Source organism: Lissotriton helveticus, chromosome 7 (assembly GCF_964261635.1).
Source record: "Lissotriton helveticus chromosome 7, aLisHel1.1, whole genome shotgun sequence".
NCBI lineage: Eukaryota > Metazoa > Chordata > Amphibia > Caudata > Salamandridae > Lissotriton > Lissotriton helveticus.
In genome coordinates, this window is record NC_136068.1 from 1,249,506,220 (window position 1) to 1,249,528,025 (window position 21,806).

The 21,806-nt window shown below is 46.9% G+C and overlaps 1 protein-coding gene across 1 annotated transcript in view; it reads right to left on the reverse strand.

Annotated features, from left to right (window-relative positions):
* SPAG9 (sperm associated antigen 9) overlaps window positions 1-21,806 on the reverse strand; it is a 2,066,870-nt gene that overhangs the window by 792,485 nt on the left and 1,252,579 nt on the right. The window contains exon 20 of the mRNA XM_078654422.1: window positions 10,012-10,207. Within this exon, the coding sequence (XP_078510548.1) occupies window positions 10,012-10,207 (196 nt within the window). The remainder of the gene's footprint in view (window positions 1-10,011; window positions 10,208-21,806) is intronic.

Genomic DNA, 21,806 nt, shown 5'->3' on the forward strand with positions numbered 1-21,806 from the left:
AGCTCCTAGAACAATTTTCTAAAAATTATTCACTCTATTGCAGCGTGCCCCCACGGCAGAGACCGCATTTATTAACAAGTGCAGCCTTGGATACGAAGTTACAAGGTAGGCTGCACTATGAGGCAATTATTGTAAATAGCAAAATGGATTGAGGACCCTTTAGTAAAAATTCCCCTTTGTCCCCCTTTTTTGTTATGTAAACAGTTTCCATGGACCAGACTCATACTGCCCTGATGAGAGTCCTTTGCAACTATAGAACAGGACTCGAAACGCGTCGGCATTTTCTTCTCAACGACATTTAATGCCAGCGACTCATTAGCTTAAATCACTGTGACCTGCAAATAAGCAGATCGATTTTGTATCGGGTGGATACACTGTTCACGATTTTTCCAACTATTGGTTTTGTATCAAGTACTGAGATTCCAATATTGAATAACAGTTCCATGTCTTAATGAAATTGTGAGCACATTGTAATTGTTCATTGTAGTATATGTTCACTAATGTGGTCATTTTATTGTAAATATTTTTGATTTTTTCACTTGTGCAAAATGTTTGTGTATGGCAACACATGAAGTTGATAATGTTTTTTGTCCAGTCCACGTATATATAAAAAAATCAAAAGTTGTTTGAAAGAAATGGGCAGAATTTAATGGCAGTATAAACATATAAATAAAAAAAGTTTGTCCGTAAAACATTTATTGTTTAATTTATAATAGAGGCATAGGTAAACCCCCCAGTCACATTGCTACTGGTGAGAGGCACTTGGTAAAGATCCTCTGGGCCGATTTGAGGCCAAATGGAAGGACCCGAAATTGGTAGTGCTGTCCTGCCACCGCAAACCTGAGGAACTTCCTGTGCCCTTTGAGAATAGGGATATGATAGTAGGCGTCCTGGAGGTCTAAGGACGTCATGTAGTCCCCTTTGTCCAGCAGCCCAAGGATTTCTTGCAGAGTCACCATACGAAACGATTGTTTCTTTAGGAACACGTTGAGTGCCCTGAGATCCAGGATTGGGCGCCATTTCTTTCCTTTTTGGTGGATTAGGAAGAAGTGAGAGTAGAAACCCTGATTCTTGTGGGCCCGTGGAACTCTCTCTATCGCTCCCTTCTGCAGCATGGAAGCTATTTCCTGAAGAAGCAATCGTAGGTGCCTGTGTGATCGCTGGCACGGTGGCGTAGTTGGGGGGGATAGAGGTAAATTCTAGGGAATGTCCAAATCGAATGAGTTGGAGTACCCACCGATCCGTTGTTATAGATTGCCAATTGCGATGGAAGTATTTCAGTTTCCCTCCAGGTTTTAAAGAATGTAGTGGTGGAGGGGCTAGCGAGGGAGACAAGTCATTGTCTATTGCCAGCAGGTCGTTTTTGGCCTCTTCCTCGGTAATTGGACTTGCCGTAGGAAGACTGTCGGCCTTGTTGAGGTTGTCGCTGCTGAAACTGCGGCTTGGACTGTGAATATGTGTACGAAGACCTATTCTGATAGGAACCTTTGTATGCAGGTTGACCTCTTCCCCGGTTGCCACGAAAGGACTGGGTCCGGAATTGTAAAGTACCCAGAGCCTTGGCAGTATCCGTATCCTTTTTTATGGTGGTAAGGGCTGCGTCAATCTGTTCCCCAAACAGATGCTGGCCATCGTAAGGCATATCTAATATCCTGGTTTGCACCTCCTGGTGGAAAGTGGTGGCCTTGAGCCAGCCCTGTCGCCTCAGGACTGCAGCTCCTGCCAATTGCCGGAAACCAGTCATGGCGGCATCAATGGCACAATCGATGAGCTCTGAGGCTGAGGTCTGTCCTTCCAATAGAAGTGAATGTGCCTCCTCTCTGACATCCTCCGGCAGATCTGCTAGATAGGGTGCAATGTCCGCCCAGAGTTGGCGATTGTAACGTCCCAGGAGGGCTATCGAATTAGCCACCTTGACCGTCATGGCTGAAGTGGTAGTAAAGCGTTTGCCAACGGCATCCAGTTTCCTGCCCTCCTTATCAGGTGGCGTTGATAGAGGCGAGGATGGATTGCGAGAGTTCTTCTGCGCCGCTTGAGTCACCACGGAATCTGGTTTGGGGTGACCTGTCAGGCATGCTGGTGCCGTGGAGGTGGCCTTGTATTTCTTATCAAGCCTGGGCACCACCACCTGTATAGAGGCAGGCGCTTGCATGATTTGTTTGCCCTGCTTCCAAATGTTAGTCAATTATGGGGATTGATCTTGAGGTCTTCCTAGTGGGCTCCTTGAAGTCATAAAGGAAGCATTCCGTTTCCTGAGTTTCCATGGACATATGGAACCTCTTAGCCGCCCGCTCAATGATGTTGTGGAATCCACCGATGTCTGCAGGTGGAGACTCCGAGGTCTGCGGATCCGGAGAGGCTGGAGAATGTGCCACATAATCTTGATCTGCATCCGGGTCCGACTGGTCGTCATCGACTTCACCTTCCTCCTGTTCCCTCTCCTCATCGTCAGATGAGGGAGCGTCCTGAATCGGAACCTGTGTCTTCTCAATGACCAGTGGAGTTGGTCTATGGCGAGACGAAGGAGCTGGCGCCTGTGCAGCTGGAGGTGCTGACGCAGAATGTTTCTCCGGGAACCTTTCCTTATAATCCTGTATGAGGAATTGTAGGTCCGAGACAATGGACACACCATAGGAGTAACCGGTGCCTGGGGCGGAGGCTGGTCCTGTTGTTGTGGAAGGTCTTCCTCCTCTTCAGGTTCCTCGTCCGTGGTTTGGCATTTCAGGACTAGGTCCGATGGACTAGTAGCCTGCGTAAAGGAGTCCTTGTCCGACTCTTGACCTTGTAGTATACAGGCCGGAGGAAGTTGTTGTATCCTACCGGGCGAGATCTGGTGCGGCGTAATAGGCCGTTTAGTAATTTTCACAGTAACATGGCTCACTTGCGGTGGAAAAGCATCCATGGCGTGGGAGAGGAGTGCCGGCTCCTTCCAGGGTCCTGTCGACGTCGAAAGCGACGGTGCCATGGTAGATATGCTCGTCGACGGTAATTTAGTCGTCGTCGACGGTGGCTGCGACGACGATGTCTTCTTCGACGTCATTTTCGTCGACGGTAAAGTCCCCACCGTCGACGGTGTACTCGTCGTCGACGGCTTTCCCACCGTCGACGAGATGATCCTCGTCGACGAGGTAGACTTCGTCGACGGCGTTGTCCTCGTCGATGGTGTCGTTGACGCCTTCGACGACGGTCTCGTCGTCGACGACGAGATCTTCGTCGTCGATGGAGTGACCGGGATGGTCGACGGCGTAGGTCTACTCGCCGACGATGAAGGCGTAGTCCTCGTCGAAGAGGAGGAAGCCGATGAGGCCGTCGTCGTCGACACTGTCGTCGTCGACGTCGAGACGGTTTTCTGTGCTGAATGCACCATCGACGCCGTCGTCGCCGGGACCAGTGGCTGTTTCCCTGGGACAGGCAGGTCCTTGCCAGACACAGATGGCTTGCCCTCTGAGGACTTTTTAGAAGTCTTCATAGGAGGGGTGTCTGTGGGGCTAGGGGAAGAAACCCTTGGCCTCTTCAAGGAAAATTGCGACACTCCAGACACACTCTCACCTTCGGATACCAAGTCATCAGTCTTGGTCTTGAGCCTGTTGAGCCACAACAGAAGTCGACCTTCTCGGTCCTTGAGGGTCTTGTTGGAGAAGGTCCGACATATTTTGCAGTCCTTTGCCTGGTGGTGAGGGTAAAGGCAATATAAACATTTATCATGTTTATCGTCAATGTGAAGTCTTTTCTTGCTGCAGGAGGAACAAGCCCGGAAACGACCTTTCTTCCGACTATCAGACATAACTTTAGAGACTAATAAAAGTTGTTTTTTGAAGAAAAAGAGAAATTCCTGAGGAGAACTCAGGTGGAGACTCCCTAGCACAACGTGCGGTAGAAAATCTGAGAGACTTGGGCTTCTGGCAGGAAGGTTCTAGAAGGAGGTGGTAGCTGATTGGCTGTTGTACTTTATTTGGTCCTTTTTTACAAAAGGACACAGATAGGCCACCAAGGTGGGACCCTTGGGGCCTGCTCTGTTTGGTCCTTCCTACAAAAGGACGTGGATAGGCTACTAAGGTGAGACCTTTGGGCCTATTCTTTTCTATGTATGTCTTTAGGACATTACTTTTTATATACCGGAGGCTCCCGTCTCGACGACGGGGAATGATTCAGGCATGTGAATCTATGAAAGACACCCAAATACTGGATAATTGGATAGTTTCTCGGTTTCTGGATTCAAGATGAATATTAAAGATTCCACATACCCATGAAGGGAAAAAAGGAGGCAATCATAATCTGGACCTGGGGAAGCTCTTTATCATACACACCTCAAAGATCCCAGAAAGCCAATGTGGAGTTGTAGTGAAAAGCTGCTATCCTGGTCTGAAGGGACATAGTGAGGGTGGATATTCTTTCCAATTTGTTTATCAATTTCAGGTATCTCCTTTCATATTCCATATCAGGAGCTAGACAGACTCCAGAGGAATTGCATTAATTTGCGTGAATACATTCTCAAGGGTCGCACAGAATTAATCAATGATTACTAATTTTTCATCACAGAGAGATACTTCCAGGCAGCTCCCATGTAGACACTGACTGAATAGCAGAAGCCAGACTTTCTTGTAATTTGACAGAGTCCTTCAAAGCTGGAATTAGGCTGAGGCGGCTGAAAAAAAAGGTTCAAAGTAGGTCATGAAGAAACTAATGACGGAGAGAGAGCATGCTGGGCCAGACGTTCTTTTTCCTTTTCCCGACTGCAAGCCAACAATCACAACCAGGAGTTACCCCAGTTTCTATTTATAGTGGTAGTTGATGCACTGAATTGGGGAAGAATAGTTTGTAGATCAATTATTTGATGCATTTCAAGAATGCATTTTACTGGAACACTAAAGTCAGAACGGACACATTAACTCTTCATTGGGTCTTGCCATTAAAATGTTATTACAAACCCACCCCTTTCAGATGCTTATGCTTTAAGGGGTGAGAAAATGGGTCTGATATTAAGTTAATAAAGAAACATGTAATATCAGCCACTCAGAGACAAAACACATTCCAAGGTGAGTGCAAAATGTTTATGTAATAAAGGTGATTAGCAAACATGGTCCTATAATTCGGCAAAATTAGAAGATTCCACCCTGACTGAAATACTAAATCAGTCCGTTTAAAGTGGCATCAACAACAGATAAAATATAATAAAATCTACAATAATGAGGCTAGTCTACACTGCAGAGATGTAGCATATCAGGGACTTTTTACATGCAGGGTGGAAATGTTCCAAAGTATTGACGAAAGACTGACACTCATACACAAGCCATTGTGCAATTTTTGCTTTTGAAACTGGTCCCCTGATGGAGAAAAGAGGGGCAAACTAAAGTGTCCTGCTAAGGCTTAATATATTAGGATTTTTCGGTTCGTTCATACGATGTGCAAACATTGCATTTTAACTTCCTTACTCCCAACTGTGAAAAATGGAGCAAGTTGTCATTACTTATCTGTGGCTTGCAATCCTTGGGAAATATCGGCTAGGTAAGTGAGGAGGTTAAGTGGAAAATGGTGTTGACCTTTCAATATTGTTTTCCTGGCTGTGTGACAAAGATTTTAAACAGGCTTAACACTCGCATATAACTGCAATCTGCTTCCCCATGAGTTCATAATCAAAGTTCAGCTGAGTTTTCTAGATATATTAACTCAAGCTAGGTGAATATTGAATGGTTCTCGCAAAGAAGGGTGCTTGGTGTTGTAAGAATATACATCATTGTAGGTGTGTGCTAGCTTTAGCAGCCCAAGAAACGAGGCACTGCATATTCAAAGGAACAAATGAACAGATTATATGCTCCCTATAGAAAAGAGCATTATCCGATCATACACTCATAATAATTACCTCATTGTAGGAATAAAAGTACACTTCTATTAAACAAGAGGTTACTCGAGGTTTCCAACAACAAACTTCTTAAATTTGGCATAGGCAAAATATTACTTTTACAATGGTGACTTTCAGGTCACTCTACACAGTGGATACAGAACTCTAGAAATACACCAATAGAATTGGCATGCCTATGCGTGCCACTTGCCTATAGGTCACCTGACAGCCAACTGTGGAAGTCAAATATCTATCTCACAAGGCAAGTTCTATTTTTCTTTAGTGACAGTTATTTAAACAATTGCAACAGTCAAACCCATTTAAAAAGCCTTATTATTTCGCCAGTAATGAAGTTCTGACGTTTTTATTTTAAATAATGTAATGTAATGTAAAAAGTATTTGTACAGCGCACGGACACCAGGCGGTTTCATGGCGCTAAGAACAACGGAGTGAGGATGGACGCCTAATTACGCATAGGCCTGCTGAAACAGATGAGTTTTGAGTAATCTCCTGAAGGAAGCATACCTAGGAATTAGTCTAAGTTCACTCGGAAGTGAATTCCACATCCTGGGGGCCAAAAGCGAGCAGCAAAGGCCACCATGTTTTTCCGCTTAAATGCTGGAATGATAAGCAGGTTATGGCGAGAGGAACGCAGATCACGGGAAGGGACGTACCGATGGATCCTAGAAGCTACAAAGGCAGGGCCTTGGTCATGTAATGCCTTGAAGGTGGTGCAGCCAAGTTTAAAAATGCAACGTTTGGCGACCGGGAGCCAATGGAGGTTCTTCATTAATGGAGAGACGTGTTGATGTTTTGGCTGACGAAAGACTAGCCTAGCTGCTTGATTTTGCACAAGTTGCAAACGGTGGAGCTGGTAAGCAGGGATGCCAGCATAAAGAGTGTTGGCGTAGTCAATACGAGAGGTGATCAGGGCCATGATAACGAGTGTGAGAGCCTTCGTGGACAGAAACCTACAGATTTTGCGGATTCTGCGAAGGTGGAACAAACAAGCAGAAGTAACCACATTGATCTGGGGTTTCATTGAAAGATCTTTACAAATAATTACGCCAAGACTCTTAACGGAGTCTGCAGGATGGGGAGGGGTGCCCAGAGAGGAAGGCCAGAAGCTAGAATTCCAAGGGTTGGCAGGTCCTCCAATTAAGACAAGCTCCGTTTTATCAGGATTTAGCTTCAGCTGGCTACGGTACATCCATTCACTAATGGAAAGCATAGTAGATTGAAAATTAGTGCGGGATGCAATGGTGGAATCAAGATTAAAAACCAGCTGAAGGTCATCAGCGTAATTGAAAATGGTGACCGGGCTATTGCGGAGAGAAACAATCAAAGGTTGCATATAAAGATTAAATAAAATGGGCGATAAGGCGGAGCCCTGAGGGACTCCACAAGTCAAACTGGAGTAGGATGCCGCAAAGGTGGACAGGTGAACCGCATGGGTGCGCTGGTGTAAAAAAGATCTGATCCACTCGAGTTCCCCGACCCTGAACGCCCGCATTATTGACACGATCGATCAGCAGTTCGTGGTCGACCGTGTCAAAGGCCGCAGATAAGTCCAACAGCACGAGTGCTTGGAAAGTGTTATTATCGGCTCCCTTCCTGAGCTCATCCATCACAGCCAAGATGACGGATTCGGTGAAATGGACTGGCCTAAAGCCCACCTGCTGGGAGTCAAGAAACTGGGAATTCTCAATAAATAAGCTCAGACAGTTGGTAACATGGGTCTCTAAGATCTTACCAAGGTAGGAGAGCAGGGAAATGGGATGAAAATTACTTAAGACCAAAGGGTCAGCAGTAGGCTTTTTCAGGATGGGGGCCACTGCAGCGTGGTTAAAGGAGCCAGGGACAATTCCTATTGCTAGTTATTCGTTGAGAAGAGTAAGCGGTGGAACATGGCAAGCAAGAAAAGCCTCTTTAAGGATCTGCGGGGGGGGGGGCAAAAATCATTAGGTGAACCGGAGCTCACTTTATTCAGATGTGCCACAAAGTCTGTCATAGAAATTAAAGGAAAGGTGTCCAGTGAAAATGAGTTCTTACAAGGTAAGGCTGGGGCAGTAGGGGAGGAAGGGATGGGAATGTTGTTTTTTATAGTAACGATTTTATTGATGAAGTAAGAATTAAGTGAATCACAGAGTGTTTGTGATGGGACAGCTTGGATAATCACCCGATCGGGATGTGTAAGCTCGTTCACGATAGAAAAGATGTCTTTCACCTTAGACGCAGAGTCTAAGATCTTTTGCGAAAAGTATGCTGTTTTAGCCTGAAGAATGGAGTTTTTATATAATTTTAGCAGGGCAACGAATGTGGCTTTTTCTTCAAAGGCATATGTACGCCGCCAACGGCGCTCAGCTTGGCGGAGGCTCAATTTGTCCCTATTTAGTTGTTCAGTGAAGCAGCGTTGAGCATCGTGGGGGCGTTTAGTCTTTATTTTTTTCAAAAGTTCGACCTTGTCGCTGGCTGATTTAAGCCAACGTTCGAGGCGAGAGGCCTGGCAGGTAACAGAGGCCTGATCGCTAGGAGCGGAAACAGCCAGTAAGGAATGGAATTCTTCCATATTGGCCCGTTTCCAGTTCCGAGCTGAAAGATAAGTGGCAAGAGGCAGGGGAGTGGGGGGGAATGTGAGCCAGAGTGAAGGAAATATAGGAATGATCAGACCAAGGACAAGGGGAATCCAGGGGAGGGGAAATGTCAATGTTGGAAGTCCAGAGTTGGTCCAGAGTGTGACCCTTAATGTGAGTTGCTACATGGACATGTTGAGAGCAATTCAACCCCAGCAGAAGATCAGAAAATTCCGCCGAGAGATTGCTCTCGCGGTTGTCCAAGGGCCAGTAGTTGAAATCCCCAATAATGATAATCCTGGCATTATTAATTACGAGCTTGGACATAGTCACCAAAGAGCTGAGGAAAGAGAGGCATATGGTCGGGAGGGCGGTAAAAAAGAGCACAAACGAAAGAGGACCTTGGGGAAGAAAATTTCAGAATGAGACTTTCGACCCTAGGGAGAGTGACATTTTCTAGGGTCGTGAAGTTGTATTGATGGCGAATAATAGCTGCAACCCCTCCACCCGCTTTACCCTGAGGTCGATTAGTTTGCAATATATTATAACCGGCGGGAATTGCTGCCAGGATGTCGGGGTGGAGTCATCCGTCAGCCAGGTTTCTGACAGGAGGAGGATATCAATGTTATTAGCATCGAACAGCTGGAAAATCTCTAGTTGGTGCTTCACCATCGAACGAGTGTTCAGGTAAGTTACAACAAGAGGGTCAGTATTCGGGAATGAGGGGTCCAGGGGCAGCAGAGAGGGCTCATGGAACTGATGGGGAGCACAGAGAATGTGTGAATCTGAAGGGACACCCTGGAGAACCAAAATACCGCAGTCCTAGCACTAAGGTTCAGAGGCCCATGGTGCTGTAACTTATGGAGGTCAGAGGGGGTGTAGACGATCAAACAGGCATTATCACTGGCCCCTGGTCCCTGCCGGGCGCGGACGGGCGCAGACGGGCTTGCCTTAGGCACGCCATCGGCGCGCCCGCTGCGCCTCCTTCTGATGTCCATCTTAAATAGGCATGTTTAGGAGAACAACTAGCCCGCTAACCTGCGTGAGTACTGGAGCAGGCAGGAAGTTGTGGAAGTTAGTGTTGCTCGTAAGAAGACCCTCCGCTCAATCGGCACTATGCCGCGGCGGAACGGGGTCAAGAGCATGAAGGATGCCAGGTAAGTTTAAAAGAGCACAGAGAGAACACAATTTAAAAATACAATGAATACTTTAAGCAAGGTATCACTCATAAGGATGGCAGAGCGCTGTGCGCACGTCAAGCAGGCCAAATCGCCGCGTTCGTCGCAGGGGCGCGCTAGCCAATGCCTAAAATAGCCGAATCCTCAGCAACAACTAGCCCGCTAACCTGCATGAGTACTGGAGCAGGCAGGAAGTTGTGGAAGTTAGTGTCGCTCGTAAGAAGACCCTCCACTCAATCGGCACTATGCCGCAGCGGAACGGGGTCAAGAGCGTGAAGGATGCCAGGTAAGTTTAAAAGAGCACAGAGAGAACATAATTTAAAAATACAATGAATACTTTAAGCAAGGTATCACTCATAAGGATGGCAGAGCGATGTGTGCACGTCAAGCAGCCCAAATCGCCGCGTAATAGTTATAGTACCTGGTCTGATCTTCTGAAAATTCATCTTCTGTATTCTGAACTCCAAGAGGATCCATAAAAACATGTTCTGTATAGACACCAGTCTGCATATTATCAGCAAGGTCTTCGACTGTGCCTGCATTTCCTTCGGTTGCCTCTGTTGCTTCTTCAGCTGTTGCAACATTGTCGTCTTCACCACTACTTAAGGTGACACCATCTGTAAATAACAAGTAAACCTTAACAGGGAATTCCCATCAGTTGCTAAAAATACATGCAAGCACAACATCACAATAAACTACTTTGTGAAAATAAAGTTACTTCTTTGACTACAAATTTAAATCCTGAAGGTAAAGCACCATCGCACATTCCTCCCCTGGTGAATTTCCCCAGGCACCAGAATGGATCCGAAAACCTTCAAGCAATTCCCTTGTGCGTCAACAGGCCCTTGTACGTCAACAGGTGGAGTTGTGCAGATCCAAATCGGATCCCTTCCGCCCTGGACATGCCCTCGAGCTCACTATATATTCACCACCTCTGCAGACTGAAGTGATTCTTTTTCTGATCTCCATCAGCGCCGACGGACGTGGAACCACTGAAATCAGTTTATGGCAGCGTGCAAACTTTAGGTTGGAATCTTATTAATGGGCTGTATGATTCTGTTCCACAGAACAGGGAGTAGAGTGGGTCGGCGAGGAATCTGTGGTTTTAGTCTCTGCCAGAAAAGGCAAGTAACTTGCACTTCTGAGACTTCTAATGAGAGTATCACTGAAAATGTGACCCACGGCTGCCTTCAGATGCTGTGGCACGGGCTATCTGTTTGGGGTGGGACTAAAGCGGAACTAGCATCTGGACTGGTTCTTCAGTAGGGGAATGACTTCGCATTTTAGAAGTGCAAGGGGTGTAATACGGCTCAGAGTGGTGGGTGTCGCGTGACAAAGAGGATCCATGATTGGATTTCTTATGCTTCTTGCAGGACTTTCTCGACTTACCTGAGACCGGTGACCTCAAAGATGAGAGTCATGGGAGTGGCTTCAGGAACAGAAGGGCCTTCGTGCCCTTGATGACCAGTACCGTCATATGCGTTTGACTTTGGCCTTGTGCGCTTTTTTCAACCTCCAGCATTCAGTGACTGCTAGTTTGGCTTTCTGGTCGCTAATGACCTTTTTATTCATTTCTGCGCAGCACAGACACATCACGTGTTTGGAGCCAAATGTCATGGGTGTCGGTCACCAACAACTGCCAGTGACTATCATGAAGCAGCTTAAATCCTGTTGTTTTAGGGGTTGAGCGTGTCCGTACACTGAAAAACTTTGATGGAAAAAATTCTGTGTAGGAATGACAGGATTCGAGAGCTCTGGATCAGCGTTGGCAGGCGTGGAAAGAAAGGAACTAGGGTCAGTGAGCAGAGGTGGTGCATTTACAGTGACCCTGACTTCATATCGGGTTTAGGATTGAGCCTAAGCAGAACCACAAGTTCCAAAGTTTCCAGATCCAGTTAGCACCTGGTAACATTCACAAGTTGAAGGATTTGCGATTAGAAGTCTCTATTAGAAAACATCACGTATAGCTAATACCACATTCAGTTAAAATATGTTGTCAATGAGTTTCAAACCAGAAAGGTAGGGGAGTGAGGTACTACTGTTTAAGTAGGAGGTGGCTGTTTCATTGTGAATCAGTGACCTTTTGCAGGCCCAAAATAAGTGCCTATACAAAAGCAGTAGTCCTACTGCACCTGGCGAAAGATCAGGAGGATGGTGGAAAAATAAGTACCAGTAGCCGATTGTCCGTGGAGTAGTAACAAGAGACAGAATGTAAAGAAAACCCAAAGACTGCAAGCAAACATTATCATATGCCGTCTATCCCCACAACTTCATTGCTGTATGGAATCTGCTCACAGAAAATTAGGCATCAGACCCGGTCAGGAGGCAAGCAACAAAAAACAATACCGAGGAACAAGGCAACACCACGTCAGGAAATGGAACCGTATAAAATGAGGCCAGTGCACAGGATTGGCATTAGTCAGGACTGCGGAAGGAGGTGCACTGGCAACAAATGCCATCAACAGTGAAGTAACAGAAACGAGAGGATCCTAGGACGCAGTCAGAAAGAGGTTGAAGGACCCGGATCCCAAAAGATAAATCCACACTATAAAACAGCAGAAGTTCAGGGCGGTCATTGCGGACGTTGTGCAGATTTACTAGAGGGGACATCATGTCCCACTTTCTGCATTTTTGCAGCGCCCAGGCTTCTGCTTCAATATCTATTTATAATTAAAATCTAACTATCTACTAATAGCGAAAGCTATGCTTTCTATTTGTTATTAATGGAGCTCACATGGAAATGCACCTGGGTGGCATCAGATAGTGTCTAATAAAAAATACGAGTTTTTGGACTGCAACCAAATGCTAGTATCATCTCCCATTAATGGAAGATAGGCCCAAAGTGTGTTTTTTGTTACCTGTAACCCACAAAAACCTCTGCAATCTTGCTGGTGATCCAGTTCTACCTCAGGACAAGATGCGTGCCACACTGAAGGCAAATCAGGAATGAGTGGTAGAGGTTTGCAAGCTAATATTCCTCACTTGCCTAATATTCAAAAAAATATTTTAATAAGCATGACATGAACTTACTTTCTCTTTGCCACTGATCACTGTATGTGCCGGCACCAGTTTGAAAACCGAGGGAAACACAAGGACCTTCCATGTAGTGACAGTCTTCAGTTATTAAAACTCTATTAATAGCTGGTCCTTTTCTTTTTCCATGTTATTTCCCTGGAGGTACGTGCCCAGTAGAAATACCTGAAAGGAAGACGCCATCCTCATGGAACGCCTACAAATTACTTTCTTTACTTTTCCACTTTCTGGGATTATTGTGTGTGCTGAATAACTCGCTCCATGCAGAATCGCTTGTACTCTCCTCCTTCTAACCCACTGAAGAAAAAAAACGTTTTATTTTTAACTTTTGAATGAGCTGTGGCAAGGCTATAATGCACAGCTGCTTTTGAAGGAGCCTCGGCGAGAGATGGGGGCATGGAGCAGTGTCTGGAGGTCGCTGGAGAAGTGGTGTGCCTCTACAAGCCCTCTGTGCAGGGATAGAATCTGTCACCCCAAGTCTCTTGGGGCCACCTTCTGTAAACCACTTAACGGGGCCTAACTTCAATGAAGGTACTTGTAGGGTACAACTCTCGCGTTGTTTGCGGCACAGGTGCTCGCTAGGCAATCTGGCTGAAATAAGAAATGTTCACATCAAAGACTGTTGGCCTTATGCTTTATACGAAAAATGCTAAAGTCAAAGCCCATGGGTTTTGGTTGTTGTATTGTGAAAGGCAAATCTTGATTTTACTTATTAAAAATAATAGGCGTATGGTTTTGCCATGCACTGCTACAAGTTGAGGCCCATTATATTGTTATTGTGAATACCACACAAAGGGACCTTTTAATAGCGAATAGCCTTTTACTTTTTGCTATTGGCGTATGCAGGGGTATTGTTTTGAGGGCTAGGGCTGGAGAGTGCATAAATGGATTAGGATTTTTCACAGTTAACTGGTACTGACTAGATTCATGGAGTTAGTTGACCACTGGGTGATACATAATTTGAATCCCACCCTAGTAATTTTGAAGGCCCAATCAGAAGGCGCTCCACCCTGTAATTCTACTTGCAATGTATTTGTAATGTTTGTGTAGTATGTAGCATTGTGTGTATTAAAATACTTTTCCTTGTTATAAAAAAAAGCACCGACGAAACAATGAACAATGAAATCTTATGAAACTGCTGAGTTCTCAGTTTTCTAGACCGGAGCACCACTCTAAATTTGCCTTGGTCTACTCTGACATGCTACGATCAGTCACGTGTTAAAATGTGTACTTAGTCTCCAGAAAGAAAAGCATTCACATCACCACAGCCAAAGATATAGACACAGGTATTGGGATACTTGTACCAAGGTATAATGCTGGAGTGCACCTAATGTAAAGATATACTTCAGTCACTTTTTGAAAAATGATGAAAAGGATAGGAGTGTTTGTATTCCGCAGTAACAGCAACACTGCCCACCACAACAAGTACTGAGACATAGTTCTTACCAAAACACCTTGCTGATGAGTACACAAAGTGATGGTAACCTGTTAGAAAGCTAGGAGCACACCTGCAGACTTTGCCTGACTCACATTTATGTTCGCGTGTGGTATTTGTATAGCATAAAACCTAACATGGCAGACACAAATTACTTGCTGCGTGGACATCTTCATATTACCGAAAGCCATTGTTTAAAGAAGAAGATCAAATGTGGCTTCAGTACAATGACTGTAAACATGAGAAGTAATGTCTATGCTGCCTACTTACTTACAGCCCATTATGACAACTAGCATGTAGGGCAGCAATGAAGGACTTCCACTTTTTCTTCTTTCTTGGGCAAGTTTCAGTACAGTGTCCCAGCTGTGGTACAGGATCTTCATTTTGTTTCCACTATTAGCTTCCGGCTGTTCTTTGGCACGCCTTTCTTAATTTTGCCTTCTGAGGTGCAGTGGAGAGCTGTTCATGTCATGGAATCTTATTCTCTATTGATGGTGTGTCCTATCCATCGCCATCCTTTTCTCATAATGATGGTGTCCATTCTCTCTTGCCTGCATCTGCCGAGCAGTCCCTTGTTGGAGATGGTTCACCATCACATATTGTTCAGCGTCATGAAGGCATTCCTGGCTTTGTTCTGTCTGCATTTGGTGTCACGGCCTGCCCCTCCATCATGTCTGATAGTAATGCCTAGGTAGTAATGCCTAGGTAGGTGAACTCTTCAGTCATGGCTCGGTCCTCTCCATCCACCTTGACTGGTGAAGGGTTTGGTATGTTGAGTGGCATGACTTCTGATTTCTTTTGAGTTAGTCTTCAGGCCCACGTGCTGTGCATAGATGTTGAGGTGAGACGTCTTTTCCTGCATATGCTGGTGAGTGTGAGAGAGCAAGGCTAGGTCACCTGCACAGTCAAGGTACTCCAGTGTAGAGAATAAGGTCCATATGATGCCTCTCGCTTAGTCTTCTGTTGTGCTTAGCATCCCCCAGTTGATGATTAGGATTAAGAGCTATGCTATGCTGACATCACACATCCCTGTCTCACATAGATCATGACTTCAAAGCTGTACTCACTATCTCCCACCTTGCATGTAAAATTATCATAGAAGCTCTAGATGAGAACTATCTGCTGCAGTACGGCATAGGGTCACAGTGTACGCCAGAGACTGTCAAAGGCTTTCTCCAAATCAATGAAATTAATGTACAGTTTTCTCTGTCCCATCAAACGGCATGGCATGTCCATGAGGGTGTTCTGGACATCGGCCAAAAAGTTGGCGGACCTCAGCCAGGCGTGGCGGCGAACCGCCACCGTCTTTGACATCGCCCTGCCCAGCGAGTCCGTGGTATCCAGCCCACATCGTATAGAATACCGAGCTACGTCTTGTCCCTCCGCGAGGGTTTGGGCGAGTTTTGCCCGGGTCCCCTCTGGACACTCTGGCAGCACGGCCGCAACCGTATCCCACAGAGAGTGGGTATAAGGGCCCAAAAAGCAAGCGGTGTTTACCGACCGCAACCCACAGCTGAGGGATGAAAACAGTTTCTTACCAAACTGTTCATACCTTTTGGATTCCCGATCTGGGGGTGCAGTCGGGAATGCGGATTGGGAAATAGAGGCATGGATAACCAGGCTCTCGGGGGTGGGATGGGTGGTCAGGAAGCTAGGGTCACCCGGAGCTGGGCGGTGGCGCCTGGCGACGTTCATATCTACAGGGGGGCCTGTAGCGGGCCTGGACCAGGTGCCCACCAGGACGTCCATGAGAGCCTCATTAAACGGCAGTAAAGGCTCCAGAGCGCCAGTCTGCGGTTTAAGGACCTCAGTGAGGATATTAGACCTCACAGTAGCGACGGGGAGCGTAAGCGCCAAGGACTTGGCTGCCCGCGTCAGCACCACACTATAAGCAGCCCCCTCCTCCGTAGCCACGGTAGGAGGGGAGACAAAGTCTGTGTCAGGGGCGGTATCAAGACCACTGGCCTCCCCTAGCTCCTCTGTCCAGTCCTGGAAGGACTGACACTCACGTGTCAGAGGGTTCTCAGACCCCTCCCAATCCCCTTCCTCCTCCATCTCCTGAAACTCAGGGTCAAAGGATGGAGCCGGATCAAATAGGAAAGGCTCTTCAGCCGGCGTCGAATGCGGCATCGGTCGACGCCGGTCCGACGCCGGACCCGGACCGAGAGATGGATCAGGGACGGCGTTGTGCGGGGACGGCGCCGGGGGCGACACCCTGGGGGTCGACGCCGGCGGGGTCGTGAGTTCGACCAGCGGCGACCCGGATCCGGAAACCGGATCCAGCGGGAGCCTGTGGCGTCGGGTCCGAAGCACCTGGCCCGCTTGGACTCCCAGTCGGGGCCGCGGGGCCCGGAGGCCCCGCGGGACCCGACGGAGGAGAGAGGGACCTCATGGCCAGGAGGAAGGCCTCGATCTCCTCCGGCGTCGCGTTCAGCCCAGGGACTGGCGGGTATGGAGCTGGCTGCGGCGCCTGCGGCTCCAGCGGAGCCAGTGAGGTGGTGTTGCGCGAGCGTCGGGGGGAGTCAGAAGAGCGATGGTGTCTCTTCGACTTCTTGTGCCTCTTACCTGAGGACGTGGAGCCCGACGAATGGTGTTGACTCGTCGAGCTTCGATGACTGTGGCCCCGCGACCGGTCCCTCGACCCCCTCCTGGACCAGGACCTTGTGCGGCGCGGGGCCGACTGCCGGAGCTCGAGGCGCTTGCGGGACCACTCCCGTCTAGCCTTCGACGTCAAGGCCCGGCAGTCGGGGCACGACCGGTCGTCGTTGTCGGCCCCAAGGCAATACAGGCACCGGCGATGGGGATCGGTAAATGACATCAGACGGTACAGGGCTTGAACCCGGGCATTCACTACCGGCACAGAGAGTCGTGAAGACTCGAGAAGAGATCAAAAAGATCAAAAAGTTTTAGTCAAAAAATGACTAAAGTACTGCTTTCTCCGGACCTGCGCTTAGTTGGCGCAGAAAAAAGAAGAACTGACGTCAGCGTGCGAGGACGGCGTCTAAGTACTCCAACGACGTCATCCCAGCGCCAACGACGCGGACGACAGATGCGGAGCTGCAGACGACGCCTACCGACGCGCAAGGGTACTGCTACGCAAAATTTTCCGGATCCAGTCTGACACCTGGGGGTTATTCTAAGGTAAGGACTCTAACTAAAGTGTTTCTTTCAGATGGACATGAACAATGAAAGACATAGGTATAAAACTGGCAGTTTATCCGCTAATAAATTCTATATGAAACAACATTTTAAACAAAAATAAGACCACACTTATTTCAATCATCCATTCAAGTTAGCTTTGAAAACAAGAACAATAAAAGCAAGATAGGACCACGGAAAGTTTCCCCATCAGGTTAGCTGTGAGTCCAAATAACAGAAAATATGAATAATAAAAATAAAGCTAAACTACAATAGTGTTTTCTAGAGAAAACAATACTGAACAGTTCTCACATCTTTCTAGTCAATGGATTGAGAGAAAGAAAAAGATGGGAGAGCTTTATTTTCAGTATTTCTTCCCACAACTGTCCATTGTCCACTAATTTAGACACCATAACCAGTCAAATATTATTAGAGTCTTCTAAAGCAAAATGGGCTCAGGTCACATTCGAACAGGGGAACACCTTCAGTTGCACGTTCTTCATGATTTATTCCACTGGCATATTCTGTTTTATAAAGCACAGCCTCTCCACACTTGCTGATGGCAAGCAGATGAGAATGACCACCCTTACAAAGGCAATGTGTCTTCTATAGGTCAAGGATGGAAATCCACCAATCAGCAGAGGCCCATATAGCCCCAAACGGTCAGGTCTATCCATCTCCTTGTCAAGGTCATGTCATCTGGAGGATGGGGAAAAAGTGAATAGAACTGGGAAGGGCTGTAAAGGACTCTTGGATGGAAAGCGTCCTATTTGTCCCTGCCAAGGTGGGATTTATTGTCACCTGGAGACCAAGCTCACTCAGAGATAGGAAATAGGAATAAAAAAGCCATTGTGTTTTGCCCTTACCATATGAAAATATAGATCAACACAATTTCCATGAAAGTTAAAACACGGGATAACCTGGAGGGAAGCTTAACCATGGAATGTTCATCTTTGTTTGAGATCACTTTACAAGGGCATAACTCAGGACAAAGTCCTCCTCTCACTATTGCCTCCAGATCACATTGTGCTGCTTATCAACTTTAACCAGGCCACACTCAACGGGGCACAGAAGTCAGTCCCTCACAGCAGAGGCATGTGATGGATTCCTCAATCTATAGTCTCAAAGTCTGTTCTCACACTGGTAATCACTGACGTACTATTGGCCACGATGCACCTCCCCTCAGCTATGCACTAGCCCTGCCAGCATCACTTAGAAGAACTACTTGTGGGAGCATAAATGAGATAGCGAACAACTGTCCTTCATGTTGTCATCTACATCGTGATTTCATGAACCCTGCAGCTGTACAAACAGTGACTTTTGCAGTTAGGCCAAAGAGGGTAAAAGATCATGAATTGTTTATTTTAGTTAGTTTCTCCTTGTTTTCAAGAACTGAAGTATAAGGTAGATAAGAAAGAACAAACAGCAGGTGTTGAAACCACACCTGTACTCAGCACTAGGAGAATGTATTCATGCTTTGATAAGATTCCTGTCAATATTTTACTTCAGCTTCACTTGCACAGTCTATTATGTGCATGCATGTCTGACTCAGCCATTTCAATATAAGTCAGTGATGTTCAAATGGTATAAGTAGATTGGACTAGCTGTGTCTGGCAGCGTATACTTGGAAGATGAAATGCTTTGTATCTTTCAGGCTTAAGCTTAAATAAATATATCCCCATAACTGCGTTTGATTGCTGCCTTTCATTAACAGACAAGTGTACCTGATGCAGAAGTTACTTACCTTTCCGTAACGATATATCTGTAAGAAACATTAGTAGTGGTAGATTCCTTACCTTAGAATTACCCCCATGCGTCAGACTGGATACAATTTTTTTTTTCGGCAGCAGTACCCCTGCGCGTCGGTAGGCGGCGTCGTGCGGCTCCCCGTGCATCGTTGGCGCCGGGATGACGTCGTCTGAGCTACTTAAACGCGCCCACACGCACTGACGTCAGTTCTGTACAAGACTTTCCGCACCAGGAACACAGAGCAATGCAAGAAACTGACCACTGGTGCCATTAAACTAGGGCCCTGAAGCACAAGTTACTACTTGTGTAACGATAATCTGTAAGAGACATTAGTCAAACCCCCCAGGATTTGCAAATTTAGCGGCACAAAAATGGAAATTTAGCAGCATTATTGCGGCACTTTATTTTACTCTTAATCATTCCTTTTCAGCCTTAAATCTACGCAAACTGATTTAGCAGAATATTTAACTATGCAATAGGCATTATACTTTATTTGAGTTATTAGGCTATATTCTCCTTTGTGGTAACATTCGAGGAGCATAGGCTCAGTCAAGCACAATAGACCCCAGAGACGCTCCTGACCATGGAGACGTCAGAGACCCCACTGACCATGAAGACGTCAGACACCCCGGACCATGGAGATGTTGGAGACACCCCTGGCCATGGAGACATCATCTCCTCACCCTCTCTTCCTACAATGCTGTTACAGGAAAGAGTTTAAAACGACAGCGCTATTAACTAGCCCATTCTGTAAAGTGTCGCTAATGTCTTTGCATGTGACAGAAAACATTCTGGTCACTTTGCAAACACTATGTCTAGTTGCATGCAGTTATTTTCCATGTGTTGTATTGTATCTTTTATTTATTTACCCCTGCCGTCCCGAGTCTGCAGCTCGAACAGAAAATGCCAGAGAAAGACAACATTTCCAAAAAAATGTTTCTTTCTTTTTTGGATCCATTTCAAAAGGCAACGAATGAAGAGGTAAGAACCGCTTGCAGAAGTCACGGTTTTCCTTCGGCAAGCTTGGATGGGGGAGGTCATAGGGCTCCACGGACCACTGACCAACAATCCTCCCCAATCCTCCCCTCTCCCCCGCCCCCTTCCTTCCTGAGGCTGCTGTCGGAACAGAAGAAAATGCCCGAGAAAGATGACCTTCCCAACAAAATGTTCCTTTCCTATTTTTTATCCATTTAACGTGGGAACGAGTGAAGGAAAGTTAAGAGAAGGCAAGAACCGCTTGCTGAGGTCACGGTTTTCCTTCAGCAAGCTAGGATGAGGGGAGAGCAAAGTGTCGCAGGGAGCTGGGTGGCGGGTGGGTAGGAGAAGCCCCCGCTCCTCCGCAGAACTTTCAAGTACTCAGCTTCGTGGGGGAGGAAGGGTTGTAATTCTACATGTACCGAGCCCTGCGCTCTTCGTAATAATTCCGTAATGCAGCTTTATTTATACATATTGAAAGAGCACTTTCTCAAGCTGAAATTCAAACACTGCCCGGCTTTCCCGAAATTCTCGGAGACTCGCCTCATCTTCCAAAGCACATGGACATGAATCCCTTAATGCAGTACAGGCGTGTAACAGGAGTAAACAGGTGGCAATTACGGCTGTACAGAGCCACGTAGTGACGTGTGCGTGTACAGCCAATAAGATGTCACCATCTTTTTTGCTGCCTGCTGGAGTCCATTTTCGCGGCCAACATGTTCAATATCGCGGCCATTGCGCTCTTCAGCTGATTTCGCGATTATTTTGCGTATCGCGAAATCGTGAAATGCTGGAGGGTCTGATTAGTCAGTGATAGATTCCTTACCTTAGAATATCCCCAGGTGTCAGACTTGATACGGAAAGTTTTCACTAGCAGTACCTCTGCGCGTCAGTAGGTGGCGTTGTGCGGCTCCGAGTCCGTTGCTGGCGTCGTAAGCGCCAAGATGACGTCACGGAGACTAATTAGGGGCCAACCATGCGCACTGACGTCAGTTCTGCACACTACTTTCCGCGCCAGGAACGCAGAGACATGCAAGAAACTGACCACTGGTGCCAAGAAACTAGGGCCCTGAAAGGAATGTCCTTAACCCTAGAAATCAGTTCACAGAACAGGGAGGATGGGTGGAGCGGTAAGGAATCTATCACTAACTAATGTCTCTTACAGATATATCGTTTCACAAGTAGTAACTTGTGCATCTGAAAGAGATATGTTAGTGATAGATTCCTTACCTAAGAATAGATACCCCAGCAATACCAACCACGGTGGTGGGTCTGCGAACCAAGATCACACCAGAAAGTCATGGAGAACAGAATGGCCAAAGTAGCCATCTCTCCGGACTAGACTATCAAGGCAGTAATGCTTGGTAAACGTGTGCAGCGAGGCCCGCGTAGCTGCCTGACAAATGTCCTGTAAGGGAACGCCGCGTCCAAAGGCAGCAGTGGATGCTGTTGCCCTGGTAGAGTGGGCACGCAGCCCCACAGGAGGCTCCTTCTTAGCCAACGAGTAACAGGTAGACAACGACCCACCGAGAGATGATCCGTTTGTGCACGGCCCTACCTTTTTTGGCACCCACGTAGCCAACAAAAAGCTAGTCAACTACCCGGAACTTTTGTGTGCGCTTCAGATAGAATGAGAGCGTATGTTTTGGGTCCAGACGGTGGAGCCTCTCTTCCTCTTTTAAAGGATGCGGAGGCAGAAAGAAGGTGGGCAAGGTGATGGTCTGCCCGATGCGGAAGGGCATGACAACCTTTGGCAAGAAAGAAGGACGGGTCATTAAAATCACCTTGTCCGGTTGAACAGGAAGGAAAGGAGGTTTAGAAGAAAGAGCCTGGAGCTCACTCACTCTTCTAGCAGAGGTGATGGCTACCAGCAAAGCCGTTTTGAG